The sequence below is a fragment of the Poecilia reticulata genome, linkage group LG4, assembly GCF_000633615.1.
Source record: "Poecilia reticulata strain Guanapo linkage group LG4, Guppy_female_1.0+MT, whole genome shotgun sequence".
Classification (NCBI taxonomy): Eukaryota; Metazoa; Chordata; class Actinopteri; order Cyprinodontiformes; family Poeciliidae; genus Poecilia; species Poecilia reticulata.
The window spans coordinates 25,443,061-25,461,954 of record NC_024334.1 but is presented as its reverse complement, the minus strand read 5'-3'; the positions used below and the strand labels follow the sequence as shown (position 1 = coordinate 25,461,954).

General features: G+C 40.2%; 1 protein-coding gene across 1 annotated transcript; it reads right to left on the bottom strand.

The window, feature by feature from the left end:
• Nucleotides 1-18: 18 nt before the first annotated feature.
• On the bottom strand, nucleotides 19-18,454 carry shc2 (SHC (Src homology 2 domain containing) transforming protein 2). Its single transcript, XM_017304357.1, has 15 exons — nucleotides 18,366-18,454; nucleotides 15,965-16,022; nucleotides 14,615-15,875; nucleotides 10,370-10,440; nucleotides 8,116-8,176; nucleotides 7,856-7,975; nucleotides 6,792-6,845; nucleotides 6,552-6,603; nucleotides 6,270-6,396; nucleotides 5,587-5,767; nucleotides 4,865-4,958; nucleotides 3,819-3,986; nucleotides 3,381-3,721; nucleotides 3,054-3,205; nucleotides 19-2,217 (listed from the first exon to the last, which is right to left on the bottom strand). The coding sequence occupies exons 3-14, from the start codon at nucleotides 15,362-15,364 to the stop codon at nucleotides 3,077-3,079; spliced, it is 2,148 nt and encodes a 715-aa protein (XP_017159846.1). The 5' UTR covers nucleotides 15,365-15,875; nucleotides 15,965-16,022; nucleotides 18,366-18,454; the 3' UTR covers nucleotides 19-2,217; nucleotides 3,054-3,076.
• Between the last annotated feature and the right edge of the window lie 440 nt (nucleotides 18,455-18,894).

The window sequence follows — 18,894 nt, the reverse complement described above, 5'->3', positions numbered from 1 at the left end:
ACACTATTTTATCTGTACCCTTTCATAATTGATTTTATTGACTAAACATAACAGTGAAGAAGGGGGAAAAATTGAGAAATTCCTGAGAATGCAAAGGGGGGAAAAAAGCATAAAAAAATTCACATTCTCATCAAAAGATTTATCTAATTTACCTGTCCTTGATGCACAGAAGGAAAAAAAACAATACAATCCAAAAGTACTACAGTGACACAGATGTAATGAGCCACTTCCTGGTGTGCCCTGAAGACACAACACAAACCTGTTTAGCTTAAATACAGAGATGTGGACACAAAACATGGTCATCAAAGTACCGAATTTTCCTGAGCCGAAACAAACGGAGGGATTGCACATCCTTATCGCTATTTTACGTCCAATCACTGCAGAGGACAGCGATCGGCGAAAGGAAAGGACATCTTTTCTGAGGATCTCACAAAAGAGATTGATAACAAAAACAGCTGATAGACTGCGATTATCTAGAAGAAAACGGGAGCAGCTTACATCACTGTTTACAAATATAACAGCTTAATTATCCTGAACCTTGTTTATCTTTTCAATGGCATGACAAGAAAATGTAGTCTTTTTGCAATGAGTGCAGAACTGCACATTATATACACTGAGACAAAAGCCTGCCAGTGTAGTAGTTATTAAGGCACTGGGAAAAATACATGCAGGTACCGCTCAACAAATAGTGGAATTAAAACTTTAATTTAGTAAAAGTAAGACTCCTTACCTTAACCTCTACCTGAGGTTAAGGTAAGGACAGTTGTCTGCCCAATTAAGCAAAGTGTTACCACGGTCATTAAAGCGGGCATTGGTACTTTTGGCAGTATTAGGCAGTCGCCAAATTCTCCTGAAAAATGAAATCAGCATCTCCTTACTTCAAAGTAGAGGGAAGAATGAATTGCGCTAAAATTCCCTGACAGACAGATGGCTGCATTGATTTTGAACTTGGGGAAAAAACACAATGGACCAACTCCAGCAGATGGCTGTGTATCTTCACTCTTCCTCCAGACTCTGGGACCTACATTTTCAAATGAAAATTAAAAATGTACTTTCATTTAAAATGATGACTTTGGACCACTGAGCGACAGTCCAGTGCCTTTTCTCTTTGGTGCCACGCTTTGTATGTCTCTGTTGCAGGAGCAACTTGAATAAGAGTCATATTTGACGTCCTGTGATTCACCCGTGTGTCACCTTCACTGACCTCTCCAGTAATGTGCTTGGATGCAACACTTTATGAACAGACAGCTTCTTTCTTGGTTGTAATTAAATAGTAAAACAAAATCTTAATATTTAGATTTTTTTCTTGGAAACATAACTCATTAATCAATAAGATAAAGATAAATAAATGCTTAGGAGACGTCACTGTGTGTGATGATGTATCTAGAGAATATATGAATTTCACTCTTAAATTGTATTACAGACTGAAACTATTTATGGTATTCCAATTCATTGGGATGTACCTGCACAGTTAGTTAGAAATGAAGACATTAGCTTGGACTCAGGATTCATCGCAGAGTAAAGTCTGCTCGGTCACAGGCTCGTATAAGTTCATTGTACTGCGATAAGCTCCTTACAAACAGCAAACAAGACCACATATGTTAATTGATGACAATGTAGAAAAGCTTCATGTCTTTGCTGATACTGTGGCAAAATGTAAAGTACATAAGCATGTGCAGCTCGTACACCGAGTCAGTGTTTCTCCTTTGTGCCTTCTCGGATACTGGAGACCGATGTAGAAATAGCAAGTCGTTGCATCCCAAAGAGAGAGACGGCCTTCTGTTGCGTCTCAGACACGCAAACCTACAGTCATTTTCTGCATACTTGAAGAAATTTGCTTCTCAATCTGAAGGCTGACACGTCTCGAGTTTATATCTGTGATAGATAATCGGTTTCAGTTTTTCCTCTGGTCGTGTTCATTGTTGGCAGAAAGAATGGCCGGTAACAATGGGGTCGTGGATTGCTGGAAGCACTTGTTAGTTTTTTTATATGTTTAAAATGATGTGGCATTCTGGATTCTGGTCCGCATGTGGAGGCGTTTATGACGTACAGTAAAACATTTGGTTTAGCCCGACAGCCAGAGGAGCTTGACTTGATTCTGCACTTTCATGGGAAGTATGTTCAAGGCAAAAATAGTAGAAGTGTTCTTTCAGGATGAAAAAAAATCATCTACTCAGTTCTCAGGACAAATGTTTCCCAGAGTCCAGATGAATTCAGCTGTGAAAAATGATGGAGAGAAACAGATTATGGTTACTGAAGAATAACATATTGTGTGAATCAAATATTTTCATTTAATATAACATATAAGTAAACTGCAACTTGTATATCACGACACACACTGATATGAAACCTCCATAGTCCTTTAGTGGCTACAGTGTCTTTTAAAAGTTTTCATACCAACAAAATTTGATGTGAGAAAAGAATATTTGGTTGTCAGTTGCTTTTTCTTCTTTTTTAAATTTTTTTTTATTAAAATCAGAAAAAAAAGCAAAATATTTGAGACTGAAGCAAGCCCAGCAGGATAAGGAACTAGAACTACAATGAAAATATTTAGACCAAAGCATATTTATTGGAATGGCACAATCAATGTCCACACCTAAGTATCACTTAGAATCTGAGGCAAAACCATACATTTCTGGATCACAGATGCGCTTCACTAAAACTGACTGAGCTTGAGCTCCAGCAGCAAATAAAAGCCAAATAATACAGTGTAAAGTACAAAAAGAAAACATGCATTATTTTCTTAATCTTAAAAATTGTAGGTGACTTTGTGTGGCTCCATCATATAAAACTTCTATCAAAGTTTGCGGTTGTTAAAAATCTTCAGTGGTAATAACTTCTTTTTCAACACAGAAATTATAAAATTTTTAATCAGTCTGATTCTATGCTTCTTAGCCTTTTATTTATTTATTTTTTTACCGCATGAAAAGCAACAATTACTCTGACTGGTAAAACATTGAGAGTGTCAAGCTGCAAGCAACTTTTAATATTTGCATGCAAAACCGTTCAAATAATGATCTCTACTTTTAAAATCAACGCACGCTGCATCTCACCATCTCACAACAACCCGGGTGGTTCACTGTTTCCTCCGGACAGCTTGCTTGAGATGAAGCTCACTTTCCGCTGCAACAATTGGCAGCTCGTTCTTCAAGTGGTATGTTATGAGATGGCTTATACTCTCAAACAACATGTCTTTAGTTCGGACCTGTATGGGGATAAACAAGTTTTGTACTACGCAAGCAAAATTTTGGTGTCAAAAAAGGCAAACAAATTGTTGTATTTAGTTCTGGTGTAACCCTCCCGACCCCACTGAGGGAATAAGGGTGCAAGAAAATGGATGGATGGATGGATAGTTCTGGTGTAAATTGACACAGACTCACCACTCCTTCCGGGTCCACTAGCAGCAGGTGTTTGGGCAGGCCACAGTGCATGCCTGTTAGCACGTACTGCCCAGGATTGGTGGTGCTCTCACGGACCAGGAAGTCCCCGTCTCGAACCAGGAGTTTTTCTGCGTCTCTCCGGCTCATGCGACTGTGGTACCACATTTCCCTGCGCAGTTGCTCCTCGTTCGGGGCCACGGGGGCTCTGCGTCTTGGCGGGCTGGGCCACTGATCCTCTAAGTTTCGAACACCTCCAACCTGAGAACCAGAACCCACTAATACGCCGGAGCCAAAAGCTCCTCCACATGCCTCGTGGAGCTTTAGGGCATCCTCGAAGGGTCCTGCAGAGGCACAAGAGGTTTAGTTTATTCAGTTCAGCTGTTCTGCTTCTGCTTTTCCACTTAATTAGGTATGTCTAGAGTAAATCTCAACACTCACTCATATCAAAGAGGTCCTTTTTGGGACTGTCATGTGGTCTAGCCCCTTTATGTCCATCTGCTACATGTGTAAAAGAGTCAAGGTTTTCCAAACTTTGTGTATTTACATACTGGTGCTCTTCATAGTCCTTGCTGCCTGGTGGCTGACCATCAGCACACAAGTAACCATCTAAATGCAAGAAATGAGACAAAATCTAATTAAAATAACACTTTAAGAATTTTTTATAACCTCTTGTTATAGTGACAACAGTTTTAAAATTTGACTCTCCAACAGAGTTGATTAATGTGTACCTAAGTTGTTGTTTTTTTTCATACAAGAATCACACAGACATCTTTTTTAAATAAGTGGCCTAGAAATCAAGGAGGGTAGAAAAGGCTAATCTTATCAAATATCCAAAAACTTAACTATAGTAAACTGTTATCATAAATGATATAAAGCGCAGCGAAAAAGGATTAACCTCTTTGCATGTTTCATTGTTGAATTACATGCAAAAGGATCAAACTAACCAAAAACTAAATACTAATACAAGAATGTAAGCATAAAGCAATAAAAAAAGAGTGTAAGAAAAAAAACTAAGAATTGTAATACAAATAAATAAGTTCAAAATTTAACAATGAGCAATTATTGCCAAACTCAACGAATAAAGTGAGAACCTAAAAGTACAAATACTTACTGATTATGACAGAAATAAGACGTTTTTGAAAACAACAGTGAACCTCCACAGCAACAAAAAGTCACGTGGACTCGCTAGTTATTGCAAACACTTTATGGAGATTGTTGTTGCTACTAAGTCATTAGGTGTAAGGGGACAAATACGTTTTCACATCGGGCCAATTTTGATTGGATGACATTTTTCTCTTGATGCAATTATTATTGAAAATTTATTTTAGCACTTACTCGAACTTTTATTTGTTTAAAAAATATCTTAATGATCTGAAACATGTAAGTGTGAGGGGGGAAAAAAGCAAAATAGAAGAATTTTTTTCCGGGGGCAAGTACGTCGTTTTTAACCTGCAATAGCCACTTTCGGCCACAAGGTGTCTCACCTGAGCCACAGGTCGTCTCAGTGTCCCAGTGAAGCTCATAACAGAGTTGACCGAGTGGATAAGATCCCTGCTCTCTCCTGGCCTGTGAGCCCATCTGTCAACACAACAACACATTTTAAACACACAGTGTTTAAAATGCAGTTCTGCATTGAAGGGAGAACTGCATTCTCCCTTCAATGCAGTTCTGAAACACACAATTTAAATATTTTCTGCAGTACATTTGCATACAGTGAACTGGCAACATAGTGAGAGGCCTACAGTTTCTTTTTGTGCAATCGTGTCTTTAATAGTTATGGTGCAGGCATATCAAGATGAATTATAGCGCATATATTGGGAGCTTGTGTGGTGTAATTCTGTTTTAATGTGGGGGAAGCAGCAGACAAACACATCATAACCAGTTTGAGGGATGCTAAGTCAAACATTGCATTTTGGTAATAAACTTTAATTATAAAGCAGATTATGAAAGTCAGCTGTACTTTATATAACATCTGTGAAAATATTGGATTGCAAGAAAGCCGTGTCACCGCCGGCAGCTTCAGTGTTAAAGCTGAATAAAACCTATAAGAAAATGTAGCTGAAAAATATCAATATTACATATAAGTTATCATATCAACTTTACAGGTGTAGAAAGACAGAATTTCACCTACACTGTTCTTAGCAAAGAGTCACAAATGCACATTTAGAATCCACAGCCTGACCTGACAGGATATCATGATGCTCACCTGAGTTGCTGTCTTGCTCTGTGGCTGGGTGTGGATGTGACCCAGCAGGGTCCCGGTGGGCCTCAGCCTAGAGTCCACGACTCCCCCGACAGGAGGCTCCTTCCCCGGGATGCTGTTGTAGTAATCGTGCTCTGATGCATCTTCATCCTCGCCCCACACCGGCTCCTCTGTCCTGATATGCCTAAAGTCAAATGCGCATTCTCTGAATTCATGGCTAAATGTCACTTAAGATTTTCTAAATGCTTTCCAGTTCAACTTCTTGCCACAATTAATTAGAAAAAAGAAATCTCAGTTTACGGTTGTGCAACGTCCAAATGTGATCTACAAAAATATGAAGACTTGCTGCTGGTCACAGGAAGGCGGATGTTTATTTGAAATCGGAACGGAAAATAAAGCTAAGCTTGAGTTTCCCCTGTGTTTGCAAAAGCGTCATTCCATAATTGATGCTTGGTAAAAGTGTGAAAATATCCAAGCGTTCAAAGTTTCAAACAAACACGAAAGTAACGCAAGAACAAAAGTATTAAAAGATTAACAGTAGGTCAGGTTTTCTAATGTCGCCAATATGCTCTACATACGAGGTAGCACAAAGGCCTGAAAAGCCCAACATTTAACACTTTTCTGTGTTTTTGTTGTTGATGTTTACTTATGACTTCATGTATGCCGTTGTTTCAGGACTGTGTTACCTCTCAACAGATGACATGGTTTTAGGAGGGCTGTGTAGATACTGTTTGAACTGCAGCTCAAAAGCTTGGCCAATGGTACTGATGACACTTTGGGCTAAGCCATCCGAACACTCCAGGATGTGACATGCTGTAAAGAAAATCCAAAAGGATACGGACCCATACAGAAAAACAAGTACACACACATCATCAGTATATGTAAAATGCAATGCCGATGATTTATATGCTGATAAATGCAAATTTAAAGGAGTATAAACTCTTTGTGCACAGAAAAACAAACCTCACCTCTTTGATTTACTGGGTCTTTGGCTACGTATGCAACATAATCTGGTGTGTCCTGCAGCAAAGAAAATGAAAAGTCCAATTATTAGACCAAACGTAAATCAGAGGTTCTTAAGTAAACTAATTGATTTTCGGGCCACAAGATTGGAAATCAGTAAAATATAATTGATATATGTTAAGATGAAAATGTCAATTCCAAACAGCAGGCATGGAGAGTCTGGGGGTTAAAAATGCCACACTCACTGTGTCTCCTCCAGAGGCAAATGAGATGGACTGCATGGGATGGTGTGCAATCACCTGCAAGATACACATGTGTGGAAATGAATGGCATGAGACCATTTAATGCAATCTAAAGATATGTACAGTCAAATATGCTTTTACAAAATTAAGAACTTGATTGGAAATCAATGATCCAGCAAGACCAAAAATCAGTCAGTCAGTTAATTAAATTGATTGATTTTTAGATAAAGATTTGGGCCAGATAAAGCCCAAGTACGGAGTCAAAGCTCTGTTTCTGCAGCTGCGCTCATACAGATCTGGGACAAATGTTAGGAAAACCTTCAATGTCCTCCTCAGCTTCCCTCACTGTCCTCTGTCTTCATACTCCACATTGCAGCTGAAGTACCAAGCTGAGAACGAAGTAGTAAGTCAACACACCCTCAACAACAGCTTTGTGGAATGTTGTGAGAATGCTGGCCAGGAGGGATATTTGTTTCACTTTCTCCAGAAAGTGCAGGGTTCCAGTTTTATTCTTGGATTCAGAAGGATTTAATGCAATACAGTCTTTCCACTGCATTCTTGTGGTTGCTAGGGGGTGCATGGTCATGCTGTAGAAACTGTAGACTCCTAACATCTTTTTGTCCATGTTACAAATGTTGTCTTTGCATCAACCCTCTAGGTGTTTGTCCTCTTCCCTTTACACATGAACAAGATCATGTTTTGATGCAGACTTGGGTGTTAGCAGTGTGAAAAGCGATGATTCGCACGGCCTTGAGACACTCCGCTCCTCATTGTAATAAGAGTTTGTTTGACCCACTTTACTTGTGGGTAAACAAACTCTTTACAAGTAAAGTAAACTTGTTTACTTTACTTGTTTGAACAAGTAAAGTAAACTGTACTTGTTCAAACAGAACAAGTACAGTTTATCTATTTGTCTCTGGAGAATGGTTGTGCTATACATTGGTTTCTGGATGAGTGTTTTTGCTGTCCAGATGAGTGAGAGCTCTGTGCAGTTCACACTACCACAACACTAAATAAGGAGAGCTGTCTAATTTAGTCTTTCAGGTTGTAGCAGTAGATCATTTCACCTGTCGTGTGGTTGGGACGAGGAGTCCAAGGCCATCTACAGAAATGTTGACAGCGATGTTCATGCCTGCAAATCGCAGGTTACTCTTTCCCATGACTGACTGCAGAGCTTTGTTTATGGTCTAAATGAAAGAAACAGGAATGCAACAACATACAGACGTTAACTGAGTTAATTAAAACCATATATGTTTTTGGTAAAATAATACTTATCGTAAGCATATGACACTGAAGTAAAGATTCACGGTAAAATATTGCTACTGACCTTTTTCCTCCAAGCCCCCTTTCCACCAGGCACTGCCTCACAAAGCCTGTTGATGGCTTCCCTGATTAAGAAAATGTGGAGAGGGTGCTGGTCACACTAATAAAAGAGACATTGATCCCTTGTCATAAACAAGTCTTCTGAAGTAAACTAGAGTCCTTTGTTGAATTACAAGAAATTGGGAAAATTAGGGCAAAAGTTTAGTAAGATGTGCTGTGTCCCAAATCTGTTACAATTCAGTGGCGAACAACTGTTTTCTATCTGATCTGTTGTTCACAAACCAATCTACAAAACGTTATGTGAAAGCTGAGATTCTCTGCTAAATTACAGAAAAAATAATCACAATGTGATGGAGGGAAAAAATACAATGCTTGTTGTGTTTACATGTGTTTTGCACAAAGCACTTCTCTCTCTCTCTCACTCTCTCTTTCTCTCTCTCTCTCCCTCTCTCTCCAGGATTGCTCTAACTCTGCAGTGAAACAGCTGCAACCTGTGTGAATGGTGGCCTAATGGCTACTGAAAGCCTTATTTCTCTGTGTGTCTCTGATGGTGGGGGTGAAGAATAATGTAGACTTGAGGCTGTAGCTCGCTATCTGTCCGCCATGGGACGGCAGGGACAGAAATCAACAGGCCCGGCTAGCCCTATCGAGTAGCTCATAAATATTTAAAAACCAAGCGTCCTGGGCCTTGTCTCGGGTAAAGGTCTTCTCAGGGATTTTTGAAAAACACCACCATGTTCAAATGACTCATGCTGATGAAAGCAGAGAGAGGCGGAGGGGCAGAAGAAGAGAGAGAAGTTGTTGTTATTGTCTGCATTGCTGGTCTTTCCCTGTTAGTCCTGGTATCTAAATGCTGAAACTCATTACCAACCTCTGTGTTCCCCATTAGGAGCTGAACTTTTTTTTTTTTTTCATGAAGTGGTACTTGTAGTCCTCAAATGGGGAGAAACGAGAAACAGGTCAACCCAACCCACTGGGTCTTGCAAAAATATTAATGCTAATTGAACTTTTTGAGATTTTGTCATATTATTAACTGCTTATATATATATATATATATATATATATATATTTTTTTTTTTTTTTTTTTTTTTTTTTACATGGTAGATCAACACAAACGAGTGTTGATCTCGTGGAAGAAAAAATAGAAGAAAAAGAAAAGAATCTGAAAAGTCTGTCATGAATTGACTGAACCACCTTCCAATTATACTAGCCGTTGTTTTGAAAACTGATCAATACCAAATTTGCCTATTTAGACCTTTTTTCCTCTAGATTTCTTAGTATTTTTCTAGCTCAGTCATATTGAACGGACAGGGTCTGTAACGATCAATTTTAAAGTCTTGCCACAAATTTTCAGTTAGATTTAAGTTTAGAGTTTACCTGGGCACATCTAACACGTAAATATAACCGTTCTATAACCTAACCCAAATGTATCCCATGCCTGGTTTCTTCCTTCGTCGCCATGTTCACTAATTTTGACAAAGGGGTAAAAAAATAAAATAAAATTACCTGAACTTATCTGAACAACCAAATCAAATTTAGAAGGAGCAAAAAGAAAAATAAAACGCGCCCAAACCATAAGCAGCCAGAACAGCCTCAGCAGGGTTCATCCCTTTGTTTTTCTTGTGCTGTTTTGTTTTGCACACCCGTAACCTCCTCCCTCTCAAGAACTTGCAGCCAAACACATTACCCAACAGGGTGCGTTCACAGAGACCACTGCAGCTTTCCACTGTCATTAGCAAACATCATCAATTATAGATCCCCTCCTCTATCACTCCATCTCTGCTGCATCCTCCTTCTCCTCCTCCTCTCCCCCTGCACTTAAGCTTTGGAAGCATGGTAGGCTCAGATTACTCATGATCGATTGTAGAGGAGAGATAGGAGGGTGAGAGGAGGAGGGGAGGAGAGGCAGAGAGGAGGAGGAGGGAAGAGGAGTGCGCTGCCTCTTTTAGGTTGAGGATGACAACAACATCACATGCAGCTCAGTGAAACGAAAAGGACAAACAAGAAGAAACTCGCATGCCAAGAGTTTCAAGTCTGAACTGCAGGAATTGGAACCATCTTTGATGCATTTATAGGAAAAATAAAATCCGCCGATCCACCAATTACTAATCAAATTAATTGATTTAATTAAGCATTTTTGATCTAAACATTCGCCTAGATATACACGCACTTTAATATGGACATGTAAATAAACACTATGCTTATTGGATCAAATTCTCCTGATTCACCACAGGCGGTAAAGACGGTTGCTGACTTACCTTGTCACCTGAGTCCGTGTGTTGAAGTCCAGGGAGCGCATTGACTTCAGCACCTCAATGCAACCCATGTACTACAGAGGAAAACATCAAATCAGATGGGGCTCTGCAATATGCATGGAAACATATTTTTATTCTGATTCTGTTCTGCACTTAAAGTGCAAATGTTTGTTTTGCTTTTTTTCTGACGCACCATGCTTTTTGGACTAGTATATCTTCCATTGTTAAACGTGATAATTCCCATTTATATTTTATGTTACATCCACAGATTAACCAGGAAAGCAACCGTCTAGCACAGCGTTGCACTAATGGCTGTCAAATCAAGGTGCTAATGGCACCTTGACTAGATTAGCATCACTGAGCTCCAGACTGCATACAAGCTGCAGCTTCTGAACCCTCTGGGGGGAACGATTATGTGTGAGGGTGTTTGATCCTGCAGGCGGTTCACGTGAGAACGTCGTCTTGTCTGGATCGAAGTGAGAAAAAAAAAAAAAAAACTGTCATAGAATAAAATTCGGGATATTTCTGTCTGCTACGATTAATAGGGCAAAATCATCTCCAGGAACACTTCTCAATATCTGGTTTATTGTTCCTGCTACAAACAAATAATAGAATCAGTGTAATGAAGTGTCACAAAGTTTAGATCCTGAAACCTCTCATATGTTGTCTTCTGTTTGGTTAGTTTAGTGTTGAGCAGTTTTTAACACTGTTAACACTTCTTATGAGAAGCGCTCTCAAAAGTGATTTTTTTCAGTTTGTCAAGCAAATGGGATAAACGTTACAGAAGGCTCCATGACATTTTTAGTTTCATACATTGCCTTGAAAAGATTTTCACACTTTCTGAAGTTACAGACCCAAACTTCAATACAATATAATTATGGTTATCCTTATATTTAGAGGAAAGAAAAGCAATGTTTTCAAATTTATTTAAAGGATAAAAATCTGAAAAATGTGGCATGCATTTGCATTCATACCCCTGTACTTCAATTAAATAGTCAAATAAGAGTTCAATTTGATCTCAGCACAAATTCAACTGTTTTGTTAGAGAAGATTAATGAACAAACAGCATCATGAAGATCAGAGAAGGCAGCAGACAGATAAGTAAACAAATAGGAAGCTTCGGGTATTAAACAATAACTTAAGCTTCATATATCTCACAAAGCACATTACCACATAGATAGAAAGAGTATGGCATAACTACGAACCAAGAAAAGGCTGTCCAGTGTCCACCTAAGGTTTATACGCTGTGCCAGGAGAGACTTGATCAGAGAAGCAGCCAAGAGGCCCATAGTAACTCAGGAGGAGCTGCAGAAATCCAGAAACCAGAAGGGAGAATCTGTCAACAGGACAACGCTCCACAACTCTTCAGTAACGTTATTACTGAAGGTGTTAGTAGTGCAAATTGTAGTTTGTTACAAGGCATAAAGGAGACTCAACAAGCATTTGCAAAAAGATTATCTGGTCTTATGATATCCATGATTGAACTTTTGACCAAATGCAAGGCATGGAGAAAAACTGGCAAGTAAACATGGTGGTCAGTAAAATAAAATACAACATTCATTGAAGAAAAGCCTGTTAGAGGCAGCAAAAGGTTTGGGACTGAGAAAAGGCCATAAACATACAATCAGAGCAACAGCTTGAAAACTGTCCTTTTCATTTCACTGTGTATTAAGACATAAAATCCCAACAACACGCACTAAAGTTTGTGGATGCGACATGGCAAGATGCGGAAAAATTCAAGGGGTTAGAACATTTTACAATGCAGCGTATTTGTAGGATAGTTCTTTGCAAGAAGCAACCACGCAGCAGAGATTAGGAGCCAGAGAGAGGACCTCTGAGTCTAAATGAGCTTAATAAGCTTTCTAATCAGATTTAGGCTTGAGGGAAGTCTTCCATCAAGAAATTTGTCCCTTTTTTTCCTTTTTCCATTTCATCTGCTGATGATACGTCCCCCACGCTCACAACCTCCACCCTTTCTCGTCATCGGGATGTTGTCCGTCCAGGCTAAAGCTCTGACTTATACATCCCATGACTAGAGATACCGGGTTCTCAAGAAACATTCCTTACAAATGTAATAAAACTGGTATCCTCTTCTCAAACTCTGTTGTGGAAGCCTCTCTCTTTGAGATAAATTCTGGCAGCTGGGTTGTTTGTCATGTCGGGGAGTCACAATTTTGTATCTGGAGGCAAGAATCACGACAGATGTTGCAAAATGTTGGCTACACGGACGAAAAACACCAAACTCATTCTCTTTTTAGAGCTCAGTCAGTGAGTGCCATGCATTTTCTGCGTGGGAGTAAAATGTTTCTTTGTTTTGTTTTTGGAAACTTAACAAGTCACATTAAAGAAGATCAATATGCATAAGATGACTGTTAATAAAAACTGCAATGAAGCAGAGTACAAAGAGCTTAATATGTGTAATAATAACACCCGCTGTGGCAGCTGCAGTGCTTGTTTTAATGGCTGCGGCAGTGCTCTGGCTAACAGAGGTAGCAGACGTAGGGGAGACACAACACATGACATGTCTTTGTGGACACCGGGAAGATATAAACACATGACTAAAAAATCCATATGTCTGCCATGAAGAGGACTGGAAGTCTGTGAATGACTGACTATATGTGCAAACTGAAACAGAGAGAGAGACAGAGAGAGAGAGACAGAGAGAGAGAGAGAGAGAGAGAGAGAGAGAGAGACAGAGAGAGAGAGACAGAGAGAGAGAGACAGAGAGAGAGAGAGAGAGAGAGAGAGAGAGAGAGGTGCTCACTGGAATGATTACAGTGCAGCACCAATTCACTGTCCCTCTGACACTAATACATGCAGCGAAACGCTCCTCCCTGCATGGATTTGCCGCTGAATTGCTCATACAGGAGCACAGCAATCCTGTTATTTTCCAAACTGCCCTCTTACAGGTCGTCTCTGACGACTGTTGCCACGCCTACACCGCCGGACTCCTAGAAACACATTCGGAACATTAACAGAGACATCGATCAGAGACAAGAAGAGCCCGCGCCGCGAAGCTCGGAAAGCAGAGCTCTGTGACGAGAAATCACTTTTGCGAAACATTCCGACCTCTTCTGCTACTGATCCAACTGCCTCGTCCTCGTCACATGATGCAAATGACTGTGATTAAACGTAATTGAATATGGGAATGAATGGCGCTCATGTAATGTCATTAGAAATCGCACTCAGGGCCCCCAGACTGCAGTAATCAAGGGCCGTGTCATTAAGTTTGAGGAGGAGGGGGAGGGAGCAGAGGTGAAGTGTCATCAAGGAGGACACCGTGGGGAGACGAACAATAAACAAGACGCGTAAGGATTCAGATTGCTCGGATTAATCAGATTTCCCATCTAATGATTACTTTATCTACCCTGATTTTATTTATTATTTATAAAAAAGAACAACAAAGTTCTTTAATTTCTAAAGGTTGCCTTTGTCTACCCCTAACTAAACAAACAACAGTATATCATATTCATACTCACGATTATGAGAAGCAACAGATTCAATTGATGCATAAAATCTGTCTATTCGCTTCATAGATAAAAGTAAACAGGCTCAAATCCAAACAAAGAGAACCACTCCCACACTCAGAGCTCACAATCGGGCAGATTACATGCTCCATAAACACAGTTTTTGTTTTAAATACAGTGTGACACAAAGCCGTATTTATTTAAAAGAGTGGCTGAGCAACAATAGCCTCCGCAGTCAGGAGACGTAATTTCATGGTTTATTTTTTTTCCCTCTATCCTGAAACCCTAAGTGCAGCATGATACAGACCCTTAACCAGCAGCACCAAGCCGTCTATCTGGATGAAATTATGTATTCCCTCGGCACCGCCACATGAGCTGCATAACAAACTGCCTGCTGTTGAGATGCTTTGGTTTGTTTTGTTTTTTTTTCACATTCACATTTGGATGAAAGTGAATAAATATTTTTTTTAAAATTACAGCCTTGATATTCTCTTCTTCCTATGGGAGTCTTTAATTACAGATGCATCACTTATTTTGCATCAGAATGATCAAATGTCCTCTTAATAAGCAAGAGAAATACAAAAAATTCAGATAAAAAAAAAGATATATATTAAATACTTCGCAACTAAAAACTCCAAACATTTCTGATCTATACATAAATCACAGGGTAATAGTTAGAGATGTAAGTTTTGGTGCATAAATGGGAACTCAGTCTGTATCTGTCAAGTAAAAACAGATTAGAGCATCACTGGGGTTAACAGTTAACTCTAAATGTACTTACCCTAACAATGTAAGAAGCTCCTTGTCCCACAATTTTCTTGTCTGGGTGCAGCCAACCCTGAGATGGCTTGTGGATGAAGCTACCCTTGGTGTGGAGCTCATCTCCCCCCAGCCACATGCCCTCCACCCTTGTCCTGCGGTTCATTCCTGACCTGGAGCCGCTGGAGACACCGGGGCTCACCATGACCTCTGCTGCGACCCCAAATCCATGTCCCGCTGGACCTCCAGAGGCTGCAGCTTGCGCTACTGCCCGCTGCCCTCGGATGGCCTGCAGGGAACAGGGGGTGACACAGACAGGGTCACAGGAGTTAAGTACGGCCGCGAGGCTGGCCACGGGGCCGCTGGCTGGGCTCGCCCCACTGGTCCTGTTTGACGGTGATGAAGACGAGGCCTGGGAAGAAGCTGTCTTGGTTGAGTCCTTGCTAGAGCTGGAGCTGGATGGGCTTCTGCTGAGCAAGGAGTTTGAGAACTTCCACTGGGGCATCTTGGGGATGAGCATGCAGAAGGTTGTGGTGGCCTCTTGCTCCCCATCCAGGCAGGGGGAGTCTGCCAGGGCTGTGGCCCCCACCGAGGAGGAGGACCTGGCGCTGGGATCCAGGGGAGGCAAAGGAGGCAGGGGGAGACTCTGTGCGGAGGAGGAGACCACCGGTGTGGCCACGACTTTGCTGCTCATGGCTAAGCTCTGCATCAGGTCGTCAGAGGAGGTTACAGACTCGTTGCGAAAGCGGTCATACTTTGGCTTAAGGAGCATGCCCGGAGGAGCCGCCTGAAGCAGGAGCTCAGAGAGAGGGGATAACTTTCAAAGGATGGAGGAGAGAGGGGAGAGGGGCGGGGGGAGGGATGGAGTAATGAAAGAGGAGAGGAAAACAAAAGAAGAAAAAATTCCCCAGACCGCGTCCTATATCCTTGTCAAAGTCAGCTCAGCGCTGTGTGCACCTCCGCCACTCAGACACTGTCCTGCTCTCATGCTGCTGCTGCTGCTGCTGCTCTCCGCCTCCCGCTCTGAGTGGGGCCCACTTCCTCATACTGCCCGAGGAGAGATGGCTCGTGCGCTTTCGACTGTCTCTCCTTCTTCGTGGATGATGTCATTGGCCTGTGAGTCCTGCCCTGCCCAGCTGCTCTCAGGCAGTATTTGCTGAAACACACATGCTTTAACCGCCCTCCTCCGAGACACAAGCACACATTCTGCAGATCACCTGCAGCTCTGCGTGAAGCTACAGTTCAGCAAATTGCTCCATTTTGGGTTACTCGAAAGCAAAATCCTAGAACGCACCCAGAGAGAATAATGCATTTCTAATTATTAATGGATTTATGTTGCTGCTAATTAGATGCCAATAATAAAAAGTCTTACTGTTCCAATGCTGGCGTAAAAGAAGGTGGAAATCAATACTGTTGCTCAGTGTGTTAACCTGCAATCAATGAGATGTTTTTTTTTTACATAAATCAATAACAAGTAGACTGAATATCGAAGCAAAGGCCCAACAAATACGGAACAGAAAATATGATGGTACTATAATAAAGTAAAAATTAACCCATGAACTTATAGTAGAGACATGGGAACAAGACTAAACCAATTAATTGAAGTGAATTTTGTATGAGTCAGCATGATCTCATTTCACCCAAGATATACAGAAGCACCGAACAAAAGGAACAATGGAGTCACCATCTTAAAGGACGACCCATCTGACAACATCCAATCTTTTCCATTTGCTTGGATTGTCTTTCCCTCCACCCTCTCATCCACCTCTCAGGGGAGCAATCAGGCATCTCAGCGTGACCCTTTTAGCTCTTCACTTGCACCTTCCCCTGTGTGTTTCACTAATTCCCAGTCATTTCTACTCGCTTTTCTACTCTCTCTTATTGAGAGGGGGTTTACTCAATTAACCATAACATTATGAATAGCCAAGGGATGGCCAAAGAACATCTGGGGCTCCCCTAGGATGTGTGTTGGGATTGTTGGGATCTTCTAGCTTCCTTAAAATGGAATCAGATATTTTGTAGTTTGGTTGTTTGAGGGAAATTTCAACTTCTAACGCTGGTGGACTCTCTAGTTGGGGGAAGTTACTTCTATATGAGGGTACTGTTCCAAATATAGCGGAGTTTGATTTGTTGTCAAAATTGTGCAGCTGGTGACATGTGTAATATTAATATCTAATGTGAGAGTCCATTTTTACCAAGTTGATAACTGTTACATCCTGTCAATTGATATGCTGCATCAAATATGACTTAAAAAAATCTGACTTTGCAATTTACTGCATTGTGCTTTGGAACTCTGTCCTTTTAAGGGGCTCCTGCTCTTTTTGTCACTCCGCCTTCAGCACCTCATCAAAACAATGTTGCTCCATTAAGCCTTTGACAATGTCCTTGAGAGCGTTACACCGAGATGTAGGTCACATGATGAGCTCAGTAGATATGCACTTCCACCAGGTGTTTGCTAATTGCTGCTGTCACTAGTCTGGAGGAGCTCTGTGAGGGAAACACGGGGAGGGATGCGGTGCTTGGTGAGATCAAGTATTAATGCACCCCGAATGGTTGCCAGGGGGATTAAAGGATTTCTCTAACATGCTTGAAAGAATAAAGCAACGCTACAGGTATGTTTTGGTGAGAGAATAACATACAACTTGACGTAAAGTTTTAAAAAAATCAATTAATACACCACCTTTAATACAAGATGTTTGCATGTAATATTTTATCTTAATTTAATACTAGAATCATATGTAATTGATTCTTAACTTTAATCAGATTTCCTAAATTGAAAGAAAAAAACTAACAAAATAGTATTTCAAATATTATTGCATCATTTCTACTTCTTGAAATTTACCACATCTTAATAAAAATATTCTCTGAAGGAAACATGTAAACATTCAGAACAATACCAAATATGTTTAGTGTACAGAGTCATGAAAAGGTATTTTTTCCATGTATACATTTCTATTACTCCTTAGGATTACTTATCCTAAGGAGTGCTGTGATCATGACCAGGTCACACAGGTCCATAATTAATCCCAATATATAAGAATGAAAAAGCATTTCAGGAAAATAATGTCCATACCTATAATAAAACATGGTGGTGGTAGTTTGATGGTCTTGGAGTGCTTTGCCTCATCAGACTACTTGTCAAAATTAATAGAATCATCAATTTGTAGAGCTGAAAATCCTTAGGGACAATTTCCACTCATCAATTTGTGACCCCAAGAGCACTCAGGTTATTAAGCAGGACAATGATCTGTAGCACACCAGCAAGATTCTCTAATATACTTAAAACAACTGAACGTTTTGAACTGACCCAGTCACAGTCTTGATTTAAATCGAATTTAGAAGTTGTGTTATGACATTAAGCAGATTGTTTATGCTTGGAATGCCTTTTCTGTGGTTGAATTAAACCAATTCTGCTAAGAATTGTGGAAAAAAGAGATGCAAAAAAAAAATGCAGCCTGTGGGTGGCTGTCATGAAACAATAGCTGTTGCCTTCAAGGGCTGCACAATCAATTATTAGATTTTTGGTGGCATTTACTGATTTATAGGGCCAAGTTGTTGTCATTTTCTCTCAACGAATGGAGTCATAATTTATTATCATTGTGTCATTTATTATCTCAGGTTAACATTGTCTGATATTAAAATTGATCTATAGGCATATGAGACTTAAAGGTGTTAAAATAAGCAAAATAAATCTGTAAAGGAAAACATACTTTTCACAGCACTCTAAATAGCAGGAAATAATTCAGAATGATATCAGGATTTAAAATATTTACCTCAGAATGAAAAACGATCAAGGTCTCCTAATTTCTGGCGACTTCTAGCTGAAAGCATCTGATATGACGTGTTCTTCAGCCTCCAAGTTCTGCTGAGCAACAAATAAAAGTAAGAACAACTTATTTTTGTACTGGATAACAGGTAAAATATAAAACCAGTGTGCCTTTCCGTAAATAACCACTTATTTTTTGTTTGCTGCTGAGTCATAAAGTTACTGATAAACCAGATGTAATCGATGTATGTTGACTGATGCAGCAACAGCAAGCATTTCTCTGTATGTTTTGTTCTCTCTTTCCAAGAAAAAAAAAGGCTACACAAACACAGAGAGTGAGAAAATGTTCATTTTTTTACTCAAATTAAATCCAATAATCAGATGTCATTAACAATGTTGCAGTCATTGTTTTGACAATAGAAAATGAAATGACATCAAACTTGTATAGCGCCTTTCAGCACCCTCAAAGACGTTTTACAAAGAATTCAGTCATTACATGCACACACACATACACGCACACTTAACCAATAGTCAAT